Source organism: Jaculus jaculus, chromosome 11, assembly GCF_020740685.1.
Source record: "Jaculus jaculus isolate mJacJac1 chromosome 11, mJacJac1.mat.Y.cur, whole genome shotgun sequence".
NCBI classification, from domain to species: Eukaryota; Metazoa; Chordata; class Mammalia; order Rodentia; family Dipodidae; genus Jaculus; species Jaculus jaculus.
Window position 1 is genome coordinate 28,663,967 of NC_059112.1, and position 16,347 is coordinate 28,680,313.

At 38.0% G+C, this 16,347-nt stretch overlaps 1 protein-coding gene across 1 annotated transcript in view; it reads right to left on the reverse strand.

The window, feature by feature from the left end:
- Window positions 1-11,970, reverse strand: part of Dthd1 (death domain containing 1) — a 68,263-nt gene extending 56,293 nt beyond the window's left edge. The window contains exons 1-4 of the mRNA XM_045130342.1: window positions 11,700-11,970; window positions 8,129-8,741; window positions 3,823-4,153; window positions 873-1,052 (exon numbers count right to left, since the gene is read on the reverse strand). Of these exons, the coding sequence (XP_044986277.1) occupies window positions 873-1,052; window positions 3,823-4,153; window positions 8,129-8,741; window positions 11,700-11,970 (1,395 nt within the window). The remainder of the gene's footprint in view (window positions 1-872; window positions 1,053-3,822; window positions 4,154-8,128; window positions 8,742-11,699) is intronic.
- Between the last annotated feature and the right edge of the window lie 4,377 nt (window positions 11,971-16,347).

Sequence of the window (16,347 nt, forward strand, 5' to 3'; positions counted from 1 at the left end):
GCTTCACATTGCTGGGATGAACCTCCAGACCAGACATAGCTTATGGGAGGAAGGGATTTATTTGAAGCTTATTGATCCATGGCAAACTTTCATTGATGGCAGAAGCTGGCCCCCTTTCACAGATCAGACCAGAGCCACAAGCACACAGCAAGAAGCAGGGATCCGGGCAGAGCTCAAGTACTCTGTATACCATTAGACTGGAAGTCAGCTCCCGCCCCAGACACACCTTTGGGTTGGACCCCAGGTTCTGCCCCCAGTGATACCTCTTCTAGCCTGACAGCTAGAAATCTAAATCACAAGCTTTAACAAAACTCCTGAGTCTATTGGGGGTATTTATTCAAACTACTACAGTCCGCAAATTTGTCATCATTGTGACATAGATATAGAACATCTGTTTTTCAATAAATTTAAGCAAAGCAGTAGAAAAACTCCCTGGGAAAGTCTCATAAATACAAACAGGGATTTAATTTAGTTTGAGATTGGATGCATTAAAAGCGCTTACTCTATTACTGATCTTATGTATGTCAGTCTAAGAAGAAGGACAAAATATGTTGGTAACTGTAAGAAATATTGCCTGGAGCTGGTAAGGTGACTCAGCAGTTAAAGGGCTTTGATTGTAAAGCCATCTGGCCCCAGGGTTTGATTCCCAAGTACCCACATAAAGCCAGGTGTACAAAGTGACTCATGTATCTGCAGTTTGTTTGAAATGGAAAGAGGCCCTAGTGTACCTATATTCATTTTCTCTCTCTCTCTTTCAATTAAATAAATATTTAAAAAAAAATAGAAATATCTCCTTGCTCTTTTTCCTGGAAGACCATACTTGAGCCCATGGAAGAAAGAGTGAGTCTTTTTTTTAATTCTTAATTTCTTACCTTTAATTGTACAAGTACTGCAGAGTTGAAAACTCCTGCAGGGTAGCTTAAGGATATCCGGGAGTCCACACTGGACCTCAGAGTGAGGCCTTTTTTTGTCACTGTGAAAGACTCCTTCTTCAAACATGACACTACAGAAAACATTCCCAACTTGTAAACATTCACCACAGCACAGGTCCCCTGGATGGATTAGAGGACATCAAAACAAGCTTCAGCAATGTTTGAACAAACTCTTTGAATCATTCCCAAAATCCATATACTATCCATATAACCTATGATGTGGCAATTATAGATTTCACTGAAAATGAATGCTCCTTTAATGAGAAGAATGAACAAATAGTCAAGGATTTCACAGTCTTAGACTACATAATAGGGAAGAGAAAATAAATGTATTTTAATGTTTAAATTGGATCTCCTTAAGTATATAAATATAATGGACAATTGTAGTGTCTTCATGAATATTTATTGCTTCTGGAATTCTAGCCTCCTTTACCCTTCTTTTTTTTAAAATTTTTTATTTATTTATTTGAGAGCGACAGACACAGAGAGAAAGACAGATAGAGGGAGAGAGAGGGAATGGGCGCGCCAGGGCTTCCAGCCTCTGCAAACGAACTCCAGACGCGTGCGCCCCCTTGTGCATCTGGCTAACGTGGGACCTGGGGAACCGAGCCTTGAACCAGGGTCCTTAGGCTTCACAGGCAAGCGTTTAACCACTAAGCCATCTCTCCAGCCCAACCTTTCCCCTTCTTTACCTGGGATTGATTTTAAATGTAAAGCTTATCTAGAATTTTCAATGCTATTTCAGTGATTTCCAAAGAATAGAACTTGATTATTTGGATAATTTATTCTAACACTATAGTATCTGTTCTGTTGGTGGAGTCTTTCCTGTGACAGTTCACTACCTTTTCAGATGCCCAAAGAAGGATGCATTCTTCTTTACATCTCTCTGTGCAGTGGGAACAGATGATTACAGAGAAACATTTGGGTTTCTTATGTAGTTATATTCAAATATATAATCATATATGCAGGCACATATTCTAACTTTTTATCTCGCAAAAGGGAACTCAGTACATAAATGAAAACAAATGCTCTTCTTGTATAATCACAATGGCTTAAATTAAGGCAGACTCAGAAGTAATTTGATCTATTCATGCTTCCCCAATTACCAGTCAGACTCCACCCAGTGTGAATGGATAATTGCATACACACACACACACACACACACACACACACACACACACACAGCTCAGGGACAATCACAATGGAAAATAATCTATCATTTGAATGCTGACTAAGGGAGGCATTTCACAATGTGATGGCTGGGAAAATTCAGTACATGATGATTGTTTTCATTTGGCCATAGGGAGAATGCTTAGCAGAGGAAAAGATAGTGTTTGCTGTACATTGAGACCACATTCACAGAGTTAAAGGGGCTTATATATATTAGAATTTTTAAATATCATAAGATCCACATAAAACTGCAGAAGAAATCCAGGATTCTAATTTTCTTGAGCTAAAATTGAGATAAGTACCAAAAGACTATTACAAAGAGAAAAATATAAGCTTTGATTTTTATAGTAGACAATGATTCCCTTGATTTTTCTTTTACTTTGAATATCCACTTACAAAACATCTTCCAAACTCATATTGAGGAAAACCCATGTATTGTGCGCAGCTGTTAAAACATGTAGTGGAAGACAAAAGCTGGCCAAGATAAAAAAGCCCCATCAAGGATAGTGCTCATTAGACTTCTGAGTTTACAGGCACCCTAGATTACAGCTAAAATATATTAGCCATTGGAAGAATTAGATTAGACTTAGTTTTCTTACTCAACCTTGCTCTTAAATGGTAAAGAATCAAAATTAGAAATCAAGAGAGAATTCCATTACATTCTATGCTCATCAAAGAATTTTAAATAGCTGAAAATAAATATTTTAATTAGTTAAAAATAAGTACAGCTAGACATGGTGGTACATGCCTTTCATCCTATAACTCAGGGTGCAGCAGTAGGAGAATCACTGTGATTTCAAGGCTAGCCTGAGACTACATACTGAATTTCAGGTCAGCATGGGCTAAAGCAAGACCCTACCTTGAAAAACTAAAAACATAAAAAATGCATAAATAAGTAAGTAAGTATAGTGACTCACAGAAGAACCATAGCTCTCAGTTCCTGTCAATTATGTAGCACTATGTTTAATAGTTATAGATGGCTATGTATTCTTGGCACTTGGATTTATGACCATAGAGAGCCTCAGAGTAATTACAATAAAGTATATTATGAATGATGATAATTAACAAGTAGCATGTATTATTGTTTTCATCTTTTCAAATGAAGAAACTGAGTCATTAAAGATTGCTTAACTTGCTCAACTTCACATTGCAGTGTAGAGATCATATTTCTGCATCTACTGCTCACATCTTAACCATAAGAATACTATGTGTAGACTATATTCTATTATATATATATATATATATATATATATATATATATATATATATATATGATAAATAACTATACGAAGGCATGAACATACACAGTCATATTTTACATATTCTTGCAGCTCAAGAATGATAAAATTATAACTATCTCCTGGGGATTCTCACACTTCAGCTTAGATGGTGGGGGTAGAGGCATGGCCAACACATTAAATATCTTATTCTGAAGCTGGTCTAAAGCATGAGGTTAATTAAACTATGGTGTTAGTTTTGTTTCCCAGGAGAAAAAAAAAATAATGTTTGCTGTGTCTTGTAATCCCCATTGCTAATTTTAACAAAAAATTCTGCTCTTTGATCCTTGCAGATGGTTTTATAAAATATACAGCTGTACTAGCAGAAATCCATCAACACTTATATTTGTTTCAATGGATCAATTATTCCTACACTACAAAACAATATTCTGAGCAATACAGAACAAGAGCCAAACAACACATGTAGCTCAAGACTTACTGACCTTAAAGCTTCCTCTCATTCCTTCCAGTGAGTTTGGGGTTAGGTAACTTGACTGAAGGTTTGGGTCAGACACTTTCACCATGATCTCTCTGTAATTCCCCCTGTAGCGTGCAGTGAAGGGAATCGCAATGCGTATTGGGAATGAAATTCTCTTTTCCTTTCCTGAGCATTCAACAGTGATGACATTACTGACCAGTTCTTCATTATCGCTCACAATAAAGGAACTCATGCTGTTAATTATCCGGCATTCAAGTTGTTGAAGGACAGCTGATGGGGCTGTAATGTAGCAAGACACTTGGAGGTCAGTTCCCTCATTTGACACGTCAAGATACCTGCCAAAAAAAATGAGCATCATTTCCTCATGATTTCACCCATGTATTTCATTGCTGAATCTAGAAGTGCAAAAAAAATGAAAAGCATATCCACATTTTTGTTTCCAGGGCCCATGCTTGTTCTCTCATATGGGCTCTTGGTCGACGTGGGTGTATCCATTCTCCTGTCCTCAGTTTGGGAACTCGACTCTACCTTTTCCCAGCCACTTTCCCTTCCTCAGTCTTCCAACCCTACCATTTCCTCATGTCACTGGTATTTCTGAATAAAAGTGTAATGTTGCATAAATTATCCTTCTCAGTCTGATTTATTTAATTATTTGGTTAAAAAGAGACATGAACTCAAGGTTTGGTGTTCCAGGACTTTTCCTCAACCCCTAAAACCACATTGCACTATGACTTTTGACAAAATACTCAGCCTTTCTGTGCATCAGTTTCCACAGTCATAACACGGTATTCAAATAACCAATAATATCTTCTTCATAGAAAAGCTTCAGATTATTCTGTAGTCATTAGAGAGATCTGCAGCTATAAATAGCAGGGTGGTATATATATTATGTTAATTATACTAGCTAAGTATGTAAGCTATAATAAATATTTACTAATGTGCTGCCTATTCTTAAAGTGAGTGACATTTTCTTCAGTGGTGTTCACTCCAAAATGAGGAACTGAAGGCTGTTGATGCCTCTCGATATAAACTATGTCATGAAAATCTTGTAAATGAGAGGTTTTAATTATTCCAATAAACTAGACCAAATTATGATGTTTAGTGGGTTATTAAGAAAACAAATGGGAAAGGTACAAATACACTACAAATGTACAACTGGCCATAGTAAACAGGAACAGGTTATTAACACACCTCAAATAACATTTGTTGTGAACATTTATCTTTTTAACTTTTGTAAACCATCCTTTTTGCCTAACAGACAAATCTAAGTTCAAATTTGAGACCACGTGGTTTCTATTTGTTTGAGCATACACATTAGTAAATATGGTTAGGCTAGCTAATATTTTAATGAGTTCTGTGGACCAGATTTTCAGACCATACAATGTTAGTTATTTTACTTATTGATCATAGCTACTGTGTCAAGTAGGTACTATTTTCACCACTATTTTACAATAAGGAAACTGAGACTTAGAGATTTTAACTTGCTATATATCCTATAGATGATAGATTTTATAGCCAATAATAATTGGCTCCACTTATCTTTAAAGTGGAAGCCCAAAATCTCAAATATTATGTTTGTTCAAATTTTTTCTAACTACTGATTATTTTATCCAGTACAAATTGAAACTAATATCTAAGCTATCCTCATATGAAGACTGAATGAGATAAAACACTTTAACCTCTTATGGTTGTGGGTTAGCACAAATTAGAGGTTCAATACATGTTAGGACTGTCCATTAAAGCTACCAATTTGAGGTTCCCCTCTTGTTCCTATGTATTTTACCCCAGGGAATGACTAAAATAAAGGCAATGTTGAATGGAACTAAGAGGATATTTTATACATATATGACATATATGTGATATATATCATAGCATTCTTTTTCAACTTTAGATTAATCATATTTCAACTGGTTTTACTTATTGATGAATATAATTTTAAAGCATACTGTTATAAATTAATTAAAAAGTGTGATGAAATTGCAGAGGGTCATTGATTTCCATGTATAGCTCTGGACTCATGAGGTTGGAGCAGGCAGTTATCCTGCGCATTGGTCTGCTTATAGCCTCTTGAATGTTCGTGGTAACGATGAATGAGGACAAGAGCACTGTTCTAGAGAAGATTCAGTGGCCCAGCTTAAGAGTAACAACTTGTCTGTACCCTGGAAATATCTCAGTAAACTCTCCTCCCCACAAGTTGTGCTACTGAATGACAGAAGTGCACAAGGAGGCTTTCAAATGGGTTCACCACCCCCACCTCTAACTACACGTAAGCTGCTACCCAACTAACTCTCTTGGTTTAATCTGGTCTTCTCCTCTCTGTGTATGTACTAACAGAAACACAAAGGACCCAGGGCTCTTTTGGAAAGCTAGCCATAGGAAAATCACAACAGTTTCTGAGCAAGGGTCTGTTTATTACAAGTGCCTTTTATGTGGCATGATGGCTTCCTAGCCTGGAGGGCTGTCATGAGTAGTCATCTTCAACATGCAAACCTAGTACAGTTGGTTTGAAAGCCACACAGAGGAAGTCACTAAGCAGGGAACACCTATGGAGGGTGTGAGAGGCAGGGTTCTGGCTGTGACTCATTAGCCGATGTTCTGAGTCATTTCTGAATGTGAGCATGTGAAGTTTTGTCAATGTTTGTCTCGGATGACATGGGAAACCACATATTGACTACTTTCCCAGTTGTTTACCAGGGGAGAAATTCTTATAAAACATGAAGATCTCTCACGCATTGAGGAATTCATCTGAGAGTTCAGTATTCTATGCCTCGTATGGACAGCATCACTAAGCTAGCCCTAGGACTTCGTGTTAGAGAGAACCAAGGTGACTGTGGGCAAAGGGATTTACTGAAGATCATAGACAGTGATGTCCTGCTGCATGTCTGTCTGGTTGGACACCCACATGTCATGCAGAGAAAGGGGTAAGGTGAAGAAAGCAGTGATGCAGACATAGAGGAAGTGTTAGTTTTCAATAAGGTAGAAAAATAACACGTAGCTGAACATAACACCTTCAGAGTGTTACAATGCTAGGCCCCTTCTGTGACTTTTTCATTTGATCTCACCATGTGCTCCAAGGAGATAAAATTATTTCTCTAAGTGTCAAAATGAGCCAAATAAAAAGAGTGAAACAAGTTAGCCAGTGTCCCAGGAATAGTATATAATAAAACTTAAAATAAAAGCCAAGTCTGGCTGAGTCCCAAAATAAATGATTTTTCCCAGTGTACCATATTGCTTTTGAAGGAAAGATATGATATTTACCTGGAACATATAGTTTTAAACAAATATCTAATCTGAACAAATCAAGAATTACTACCATTTTATCTTATAGACTCCAAACAATTCTTAAATATGTAAGCCTTTCTCATTTTTTCAATTCATACAATTTTAAAGAATCTAATGAAAATTCTGGATAATTTCCAATAAGGTAAAATAGATTTGACATATACATTCAATTTGAAGAATATTACAGAGGTTAGACATAAGACCGCTAGAATTCTAAAATGATACATTAAAAACTGACTATTTTTCTTGGTAATGTAAATCAAAAAATCTCCAATTAGAAAATTATCTCAAAATTTTTAAAAATAATTGACATTTCCTAGTTTATTCCTATTATAAATTTAGAAGTTGTGATTTTGGATAGTGTTGAGGTTCTAAACAATTATTCTAACTATCCTGTCATCTAGTCAACATGTTTCTCCTTAACTCATTTAAGGGACTATTTAATATATTTATTTCCTGACATAGTAAGAAACAAATAACATTAGCAACAGCAATCACATAAATTTTGTGGGAACCATTCAACTGGAAGTACTGGTTTATAATCTCTTTTGAAGTCATGACATAAAAATAGAAAACTTTGTTCATGTATACATCCTATGAACATGCTATGGCTTGGAATGTTAGTGCTCTCCCAATCATATGTGGTTATCTTGCCCCACAAGTGATTGTGTTAGGGGACGGAGTCTTTGGAGGAGGTGGTTAGGTCTTAAGACCCAATAAGGTATAGTCCTATGAATGGGATTAATGCCATTCATAAGGTGGAACTCAGGGAATCAGTTCATCTTTTACAATATGAAAGAACACAGCAAGAAGGTTCCATTTAAGGAACAAAAAATCCTTGCTAGGCCCTGAATTTATCATGCTTTGATCTTGATCTCTAAGCTCCCAACACCTGTGAGAAATCAATGTCTCTGACATTAAAAAACAACCCTGGTTAATAGTATTTTGTTACAGCAGCAGAACCGAGGCATTTACTAACTATAGAAACACAACATTATATAAGAACATCTCACATGGTCTTTACTTACTCCTTTTCTATTATGTTATTCTTCTGTGTTAGACTCTCTGAGTCATTGGGACAATCGTCCGTGTATCTGTTGGAGATGTCCCATGCTGTTGACGATGTGGTAATCTCTTCTCGTTGGCTTTCTGAGGTCGGTTGAGTCTCTCTTTCTGTTTTCTGGGTTATGTCATGAATCTCTCCCTTGTTTCCATTCATGTTCTCAGTCATCATGTGTTCTTTTTGCTTTTCATCTTTATTTCCTGCATTATCTGAGAACATTGTGTTCCACAACTCTTTGTGCCCTATTACATTTCCACTCAATGATGTATTGTGTTCCTTTCCTACTAATTCAGAATTTATGTGTGTTTCATTTTCTTTTAACTGGACCTGGGTTGTGTAATGATTTTCCTCTGCATTTGTGGGAGAAGCAGTAGCTGTTTCCATGACATTTTGTTCCCCTCTGGCAGCAATGTCTGTTGCTCTACTATCTTGAATGGTAGATATTGTCTGCTGAGGGGTATGCTCAGCATGCGTGCTGCATAAATTACACATCTTCCTTTCTTCTCTCTTTAGCAACATAGCAGTGTTCCTCAAATGTTCATTCATTTTCATGAGGCAGTCTATGAAAGCAATAATGTCTGTAGACACACACACACACACACACAGAGAGAGAGAGAGAGGGAGAGAGAATTAGAAAAAGTTACACTTCTTAATAACATAGTTAATTAACTATGGCAAGATAATCCCCCAAAACCCATAAATATTCTTCCTGGGGTACTTAAGCCACTCCCCTGAAGGAAATGTTATTTTTATGACTATCACTCTTAACACTTCAAGGAATTGGAAGAAAATGTTTTTAACATAGTATCCAAAGAGTAAGTCTAATTCATGAGAATGTTGTGAATCTTCAGGTGAATGTCAGGACTTCTATCCCCAACATAACTGAAGTCAAAAACTCTTCAATTGTTTGGTGTGATTTTGACTGTTCCTCTGAAGATACTATTCTTTAACAATTATCCATTAGAAGTACTTAACCTCAAATGCATTGAACATTCCAGAAGCTTCCTGAGTAGAAAGGCTACAGTTTTTTTTGTTGTTGTTGTTGTTTTTTTTAAACTGACATCGATGATTTTAGAGGTGGAGAAAATTTGATGCGACGAGAATTGACTGAGTTTTGCACTATTCCTTTGACTGAGCTTGTGATCATTAGAAAATTTCAATTTGAAGCAGGACATTGTGGCACACGCCTTTAATCCCAGCACTTGTGAGACAGAGGTAGGAGGAATGCCATGAGTTCAAGGCCACCCTGAGACTACATAGTGAATTCCAGGTCAGTCTGGGCTACAGAGAGGCCCTACCTCGAAAGTAAGTAAATAAATAAGAAAATTTCAAATTTCAAATTGGTCTTTCAAAGAGTGGCTAGAATCATTCTAGTCTCTGACTGGGTTCTGCAGTAGCTGGTGAAGTACAACTGAATCAAGCCAGGCCTTTTCTCCCAGTGGTTAATTCTCAGAATCTGATGTACTAAGTCTCTCACTCCATCCCCATTTCATTCCCATGTGTGCCCCCCTTTTCTTTCACTGCTTTTTAAATTTAATTTAATTTTTTATAATTAACAACTTCCATGATTGTAAACAATATCCCATGGTAATGCCCTCCCTCCCTACACTTTACCCTTGGAAACTCCACTGTCCATCATATCCCCTCCCCCTCTCAATCAGTCTCTCTTTTATTTTGATGTCATGATCTTTTCCTCCTATTATGATGGTCTTGTGTAGGTAGTGTCAGGCACTGTGAGGTCATGGCTATCCAGGCCATTTTTGTGTCTGGAGGAGCACATTGTAAAGAGCCCTACCCTTCTTTTGGCTCTTATATTCTTTCTGCCACCTCTTCTGCAATGGACCCTGTGCCTTGGAAAGTGTGATAGAGAATTGCAGTGCTGAGTACTCCTCTGTCACTTCTTCTCCTTAATATTTTATTTTCTTTGAGAGAAAAAGGAGGAGACAAAGCGAGAATGGGCACTCCAGGGTCTCCAGCCACTGCAAACCAACTCCAGACACTGTCACCCCCTGTGCATCTGAGTTATGTGGATCCTGGGGAATTGAACTGGGGTCTTTAAGCTTCCCAGACAAACATCTTAACCACTAAGCCATTTCCCCAGCCTTGTCTCCCCTTTTTTACAGCTCCAATCATCTGATGATGTCTGACAGGCTTCACCCCTCTGCACTCTTACTTCTCAACTATGGAATCTGATTAAAGGCTCCGTCCCTCACCGTGTTACCAAGTCTCCCTTCTTTCTACCAGTCTGTGCTCGTCTTAACACTGCAGTCTGGACAACCTGCTCTTTGTCTCACCTGAGATCCTCTCTCTATTCTGTACTCCTCACTACTAGACACCTCGAGGACTGTGTTCAATTCTTTCCAGAGACTGAAGGCCTGCTTATGAGCACTTGCTGACGTTTCCTGCTTCATAATGACTTTGGACAGATTTCTCTGATATCCACTCTTGATCCTTTAAACCTAATTTCATAGTATTGTTTACTCTGGATTCCTGATTGATGGAGCCTGCTCACTCACCTGCATCTTATATTTCTGAAAGCTAGATTTCACCAGGCCACCCAGATTATTACCCAAAGTATTGCTGCCTGACACATTCATCAGATATCACATTCCTCCTGACTTTTAGTATCTATAACTGGACATATTTCCAAGATTTCCACCCTTTCTTCAATGTGGGGATCCAATTTCCTCTTCTAGCCAATTCTATCTTTCTAGTGCTTTTGTAATTAATAGGTCCAGGCTCAAATAACCCTAGAATTAGATATGCTCTCCCAAGCTAGAAAAACTGCTTACTCCACTTAAACTAGGCCTGTATTCTGCTACTTCTGTGCTTTGAATCTGCTAACAGTAATAGCTTAAAACACCCAAGTTCCTTCTCACATAAGTTCAATTTATTCTTTAAGCTTCAGTTTGAATATCTTCTAGCAATAGTCTTTTTATTCTATTTTTATTTATTTATGTGTGTGAGAGAGAAAGAGGCACACACACACACACACACATATATATATATACATATATATACATACATACATATATATATATATATATATATATATATATATATATAGAGAGAGAGAGAGAGAGAGAGAGAGAGAGAGAGAGAGCGAGCTTGCAAATGGGCACACCAGGGCCTCTAGCCACTGCAAATGAATTCCAGATGCATGTGAAACCATGTGCATCTGGCTTATGTGGGTACCAAGAAATCGAACCTGGGTCCTCAGGCTTCACAAGGAAGCACCTTTAACAGCTCAGCCATCTCTCCAGCCCACCTAGCAATACTCTAAATGTTCTACCTTAAAATGGGGTCCTGACCACTTTAAAAGCCCTAAAGTATTCATCTTTGTCACCCTAATGTGCAAAGCCTAAATGTCCCTTGTGCATGTATCTTCCCTCTCATTTCCCCTGTGATATCGTGAGATCTGGAATTCTACTTTAGCTTTGTGTCTACACTCTTATTCCCGAACTGACACTTCCCTAATAGTTACTTCTTAGAGAAAGTATAAACCAAAGCAGAGAAACAAGAAATCAGTAACTTGCCTTGTCGGCAGACACTGTGACTCTCCTTGTCAAGCAGAGTGCGCAGCTGCTGGCAGGTGGAATGCAGGCTTCCTGCAGTGAGCTCCAGTAGTTGGTAAAGGGTTGAACTGAGTTCTTGACCCAAAAAGACCACTGTGGCTATCCAAGTGGCCCCGCCAGACCCCTCACAGAGGTCGTCCCCCTGGAGTGCCTGCTTTAGCATTTGGTTTTGTCTCCAAATCTGCTTCAATATTTGGCCTAGTTTACCTGAGCCCATGTCTTCTGTATCCATTTTTATGCTTCCCCTCCCCAAATTAATAATATGTTTAGTTCCTTTGCCAGCGAAGCCTAAAGATTTAGAAAATTCTAATTTGGAGATGGTAATTTCTCTTAAATCTAGGAGAAGATCCAAGACAGAGAGGCAAGCACTTCTCAGCAACATAATAGTTTATTCAGCTTGTTGTTGACCAGTGAAAAGTTACTAGGTGACCAGAGGAGGGGCCTTTCTGAGCCCTGAGTGTCATTGTGTACAGGACTAGATTAATCATGGGGGCATAGAGCTAGCTCACACAGTCCATTTATCCAGGTCAGTTTTACAAATTCAATATGCTTTTGAAGTCACAAATGCTATTCAAATTTGGCAGCAACAAATTATGGATTCTAGGTAGAAGGAGAAATCTATTAATTAAAGTAAACTCTTTTTACATTATTGCTAAGATAAGTCTTATACATACATTTACAAATACTTATGAATAAAAATATGGTTTGCTTCCAAATGATCTGGGAATATAGAAGGGTTTAGATAAATAAAATTGGTTATAAAGATTAATACTTACTGAAACTAGATATGGTTATATATAGGGTCTTTGGTAATACACAGTAGTCACTACATATAGATAATGTATTTGAAATAAGGAGTTAAAGGAATGCTAGGTACACCTATAATTGCAACATTCAGGAAGCAAAGGTATTGGCAGAGGCAGGAGGATTATGACAAGTTGGAGGCCAGCCAGGGCATCATAGTGAGACTCTATCTTAAGTAAGCACAAAAGAGTTAAAAGCTATGTCTGTGCTAGAGCAGAGCCTAACATGGCATTTAGTAAATATAATTAGCCCTCTCTTACATGAAAGTCTGCGCTGGGATTGTGGCAGGAATTGGGTCTCTCCACTCTTTGATAATCTCCCTCTAATTGGCAAAAGTGCTCCTTTGCTAAAAGAAAGCAGACTGGAAGAGTGGCTTTCTCCGAACTGCTAGGGAGTCTTCACTACCACTTGTAATTACAATGTAGATGCAACAAGTTCTCACAGCTACTGTCCACCCGCTATCCATGAGCCAGTGTGATACAGTGCTCCTTAGAGGGACTTAAGACTCAGAGTAGAATGGCCTGCACCCTTTTCTCCAATCTCTTTTTGCAGGAAGAGAGAAACGTACAGCAAAGGGCTGCATATTCCAGAAAGACTCATGGAACAAAAAGGAAATCTTTCTAATGGCAGCTGGAACACTTCTCTCCCACTGGCCACACCTGGGGTTCTTAGGGTTTCACTCTGTCATCTAAGGCACTGTGGGGAGGAGGTAGTCCCAACGTATGAAAAACAAAAACCCCAAATTGTTTCTGCTCCCAAGAATCTGCAAAGAAAGAAAGAAAGAAAGAAAGAAAGAAAGAAAGAAAGAAAGAAAGAAAGAAAGAAAGAAAGAAAGAAAGAAAGAAAGAAAGAAAGAAAGAAAGAAAAGACTGAGCACACGAGGGCTGTTGGGTATAGAGTGGGCGGGACTCTACCTGAAAGATCTTGTTTCTCAGTGAAACTCTATTCATTGAAATGTGATTCCATATCATATAAAGGATCGTACTTTTTAAAATGTTCCCAAATTCTTTCCCATTTTGAAGATTTTTTTCTGCTTCCATTCGATTCTCTTTTGGTTAACTCCTAAAACGTGTGCAATTTCCCTGAAACATATACAAATGGATTTAATTCAAAGCTGACTCTGAAAACTGTCTCCAGCAATTCCCGTGGCCATGCATGATAGAAGTGCTTCAGTGAGGTCTTTTAATCTTGTGGTGTGTATGTGTGTGTGTGTGTGTGTATGTGTGTGTGTGTGTGTGTGAGAGAGAGAGAGAGAGAGAGAGAGAGAGAGAGAGAGAGAGAGAGAGAGAGAGAGAGAAAGACAGAGAGAGAGAGAGAAAGAGAAAGAGAGAGAGAGAGAAAGAGAGAGAGGTGGGAGAGAGAGAAACCTGTACTGTTGAGAGCTAGAGTAGATATATGCGAAAAGTAATACGCAGCCTTCTGAGAAAACCTTCAACTGATTAGGGGCTTAGGAGGGGTTTTAACTGCAGTTGAAGGATGAACAGGCTAGAGCACATAGGGAAGAGACACCCCAGAGTAGTGAACAATATGATAAAACGTATGGGTGTGAGAAATTACACAGGGCACTGAAATGGGAAAGTGCAGCGTTAGGAGATAGATGGTTCATTTCTTGAGTCAGGAGGAGTGGTAAAAGTAGTGTCTAGTAATTTTGACCAGTCTGGGAGAAAAGTTGGAACTCTGTTTCTCAGAAAGACCTTAAATATGCTTTTAAATTTAATTTAATTTGGTTTAATTTACTAGAGAGAGAGAAAAGGGAAAGAGGCAGATAGAGGGGGAGAGAGAGAGCAAGAATGGGCACACCAGGGCCTCTAGCTACTGAAAATGAACTCCAGACACAAGCATTACCTTGTGCATCTGGCTTACTTGGGTATTAAGGAATCATACCTGGGTCCTTTGGCTTTGCCAGTATGTGCTTTAACCACTTAAACACAAGCAATCTCTCCATCCCAGAAATTAAATATTTTTGAACCCAGTCACAAAGTCTGTGCTGCCAGTGGAATTAATGTGAGTTGAAGAATTGGGAGGCTCGTAGGCCTATATTAAAACAGAGAAATGAGGCAGAAGTCAAGGAAGAAAAACAATTGTCTTGATGAAATTTGGACTCTGAGAAGATGACATAGATCTTTCTAAACTATCAGACAGACTGGATGAGCAGAAGCATTGAAAATGTATCCATCCATTTGTTTTATAAATATTAGCTACTGGCAAAGAAGTATAGTTGGTAATAGAGTATAACTACTTTATTTAGCTTGGGTAATTGCATAATTGGCAAACCTAGGAAGGAGTTCAGAAGAAACCTTGGGCTTGATGGTAGGTCATTTGATTGATTTTGGATTTGTGGCATACAAGATTGCTGTGAAAAGTTACTTAAGATGATTTAGAAATTTAGCAGACAAATTGGAAGGACATTGGCATGTTTAAACATTGTCCATATATGCATGATGATTAGATCCCTAGAAGTAGATGAAATTGGAGAAAAAATTATAAAATGCATATTTTAGGAATAGAATGTAGCTGACTGTTAATGTGGAATACAGGATACACCTATACTCATTCCTTTAAATATGTGAGAAAACGCCTTTCTGAGAACAAAAAGAAGAAGAAGAAGGGTACAAAGAAGACAGTGAAGAGGAGGGCTGGAGAGATGGCTTAGCCATTAAGGGGCTTGCCTGCAAAGCCTAAGGACCCAGGTTCGATTCTCAGGACCCATGTAACCCAGATACACAAGGGGACATATGTGTCTAGAGTTCTTTTGCAGTGGCTAGAGGCCCTGGTGTGCCCATTCTTTCTCTTTTCTTTCTCTCTCCCTCTCTCTACTATTCTTCTCTCTCTCTCAAATGAACAAACAAATAAAAATAATAAATAAAAATATTTTTAAAAAGAAGATAATCCCAAAGCATTCTCCTTAGCTTTAATAACATTGCTCTCCTCGAGTCTAAACTTGCTCTTTGTCTAGCTCCCTCAGTACATGTACTACTTGCGAAATGAGACTTACCACAGGCCACGCCGTGTGGACTTGTTACAACAAGCACCTGCATGTTCCTGCATTTTGTTTTCAACTAATTGATGCCACTCACCACAGGAAGAACTGACATTTACAGTCAAGACACCCAAAGAAGTCAACTATGAAGTTTCACCTGGACTGTTTTTGCATTTGATTAGCATCTCCGTTGCTGCTGCTAGCTAAAGTTGCTTTTACTTTCTTGCAGTACTGTATTAACATGAAACAGAATTAGCCCGTGGTTTTGAATTCACAGAGAATATCATGTTTTTAAAAAGACAGCAGTTATTAACTTTAAAAGTATAAAAGTAGATTGGAGATCAAGTGATAACTTTTACTTAGGTCACTAAGAGAATAAGTAGTGTGTTCTGTAAAGAAATAAAATTCTGCAATAGACTGGGCAAGTTATTGATTTAAAAATTATATGTAAGCACAATAAAATTTTGAAGCACCACAAAGTGTGCTTTTCCATAGAAGTTGTGGTGGGTAGTGGTGCACAGTTCAGGTGTTAGCCAAAGAGTTATGTATACCTGGTAGCTGACTATAAATCGATCTTATAAGATTTTGTTATCTTATTCTGGAGTGGGTCACATCAAAGATAGCCCAGAGTAATTTTATTTAATCTCGTTTTATCTGAATGTCTATTCATCTTTTATGCACTCAAGACAACCTCATTCCACTGGATCATCACTGAAAGTGAAAGGAGAAAGAGGGCTTGTTTTATTTCTGCTTTCCTCAATAATTTAGTGGCCTGGAAAGACACAGATTGAATGCCGGAATTGTCAGTGTTCTTATCAGGTTTAA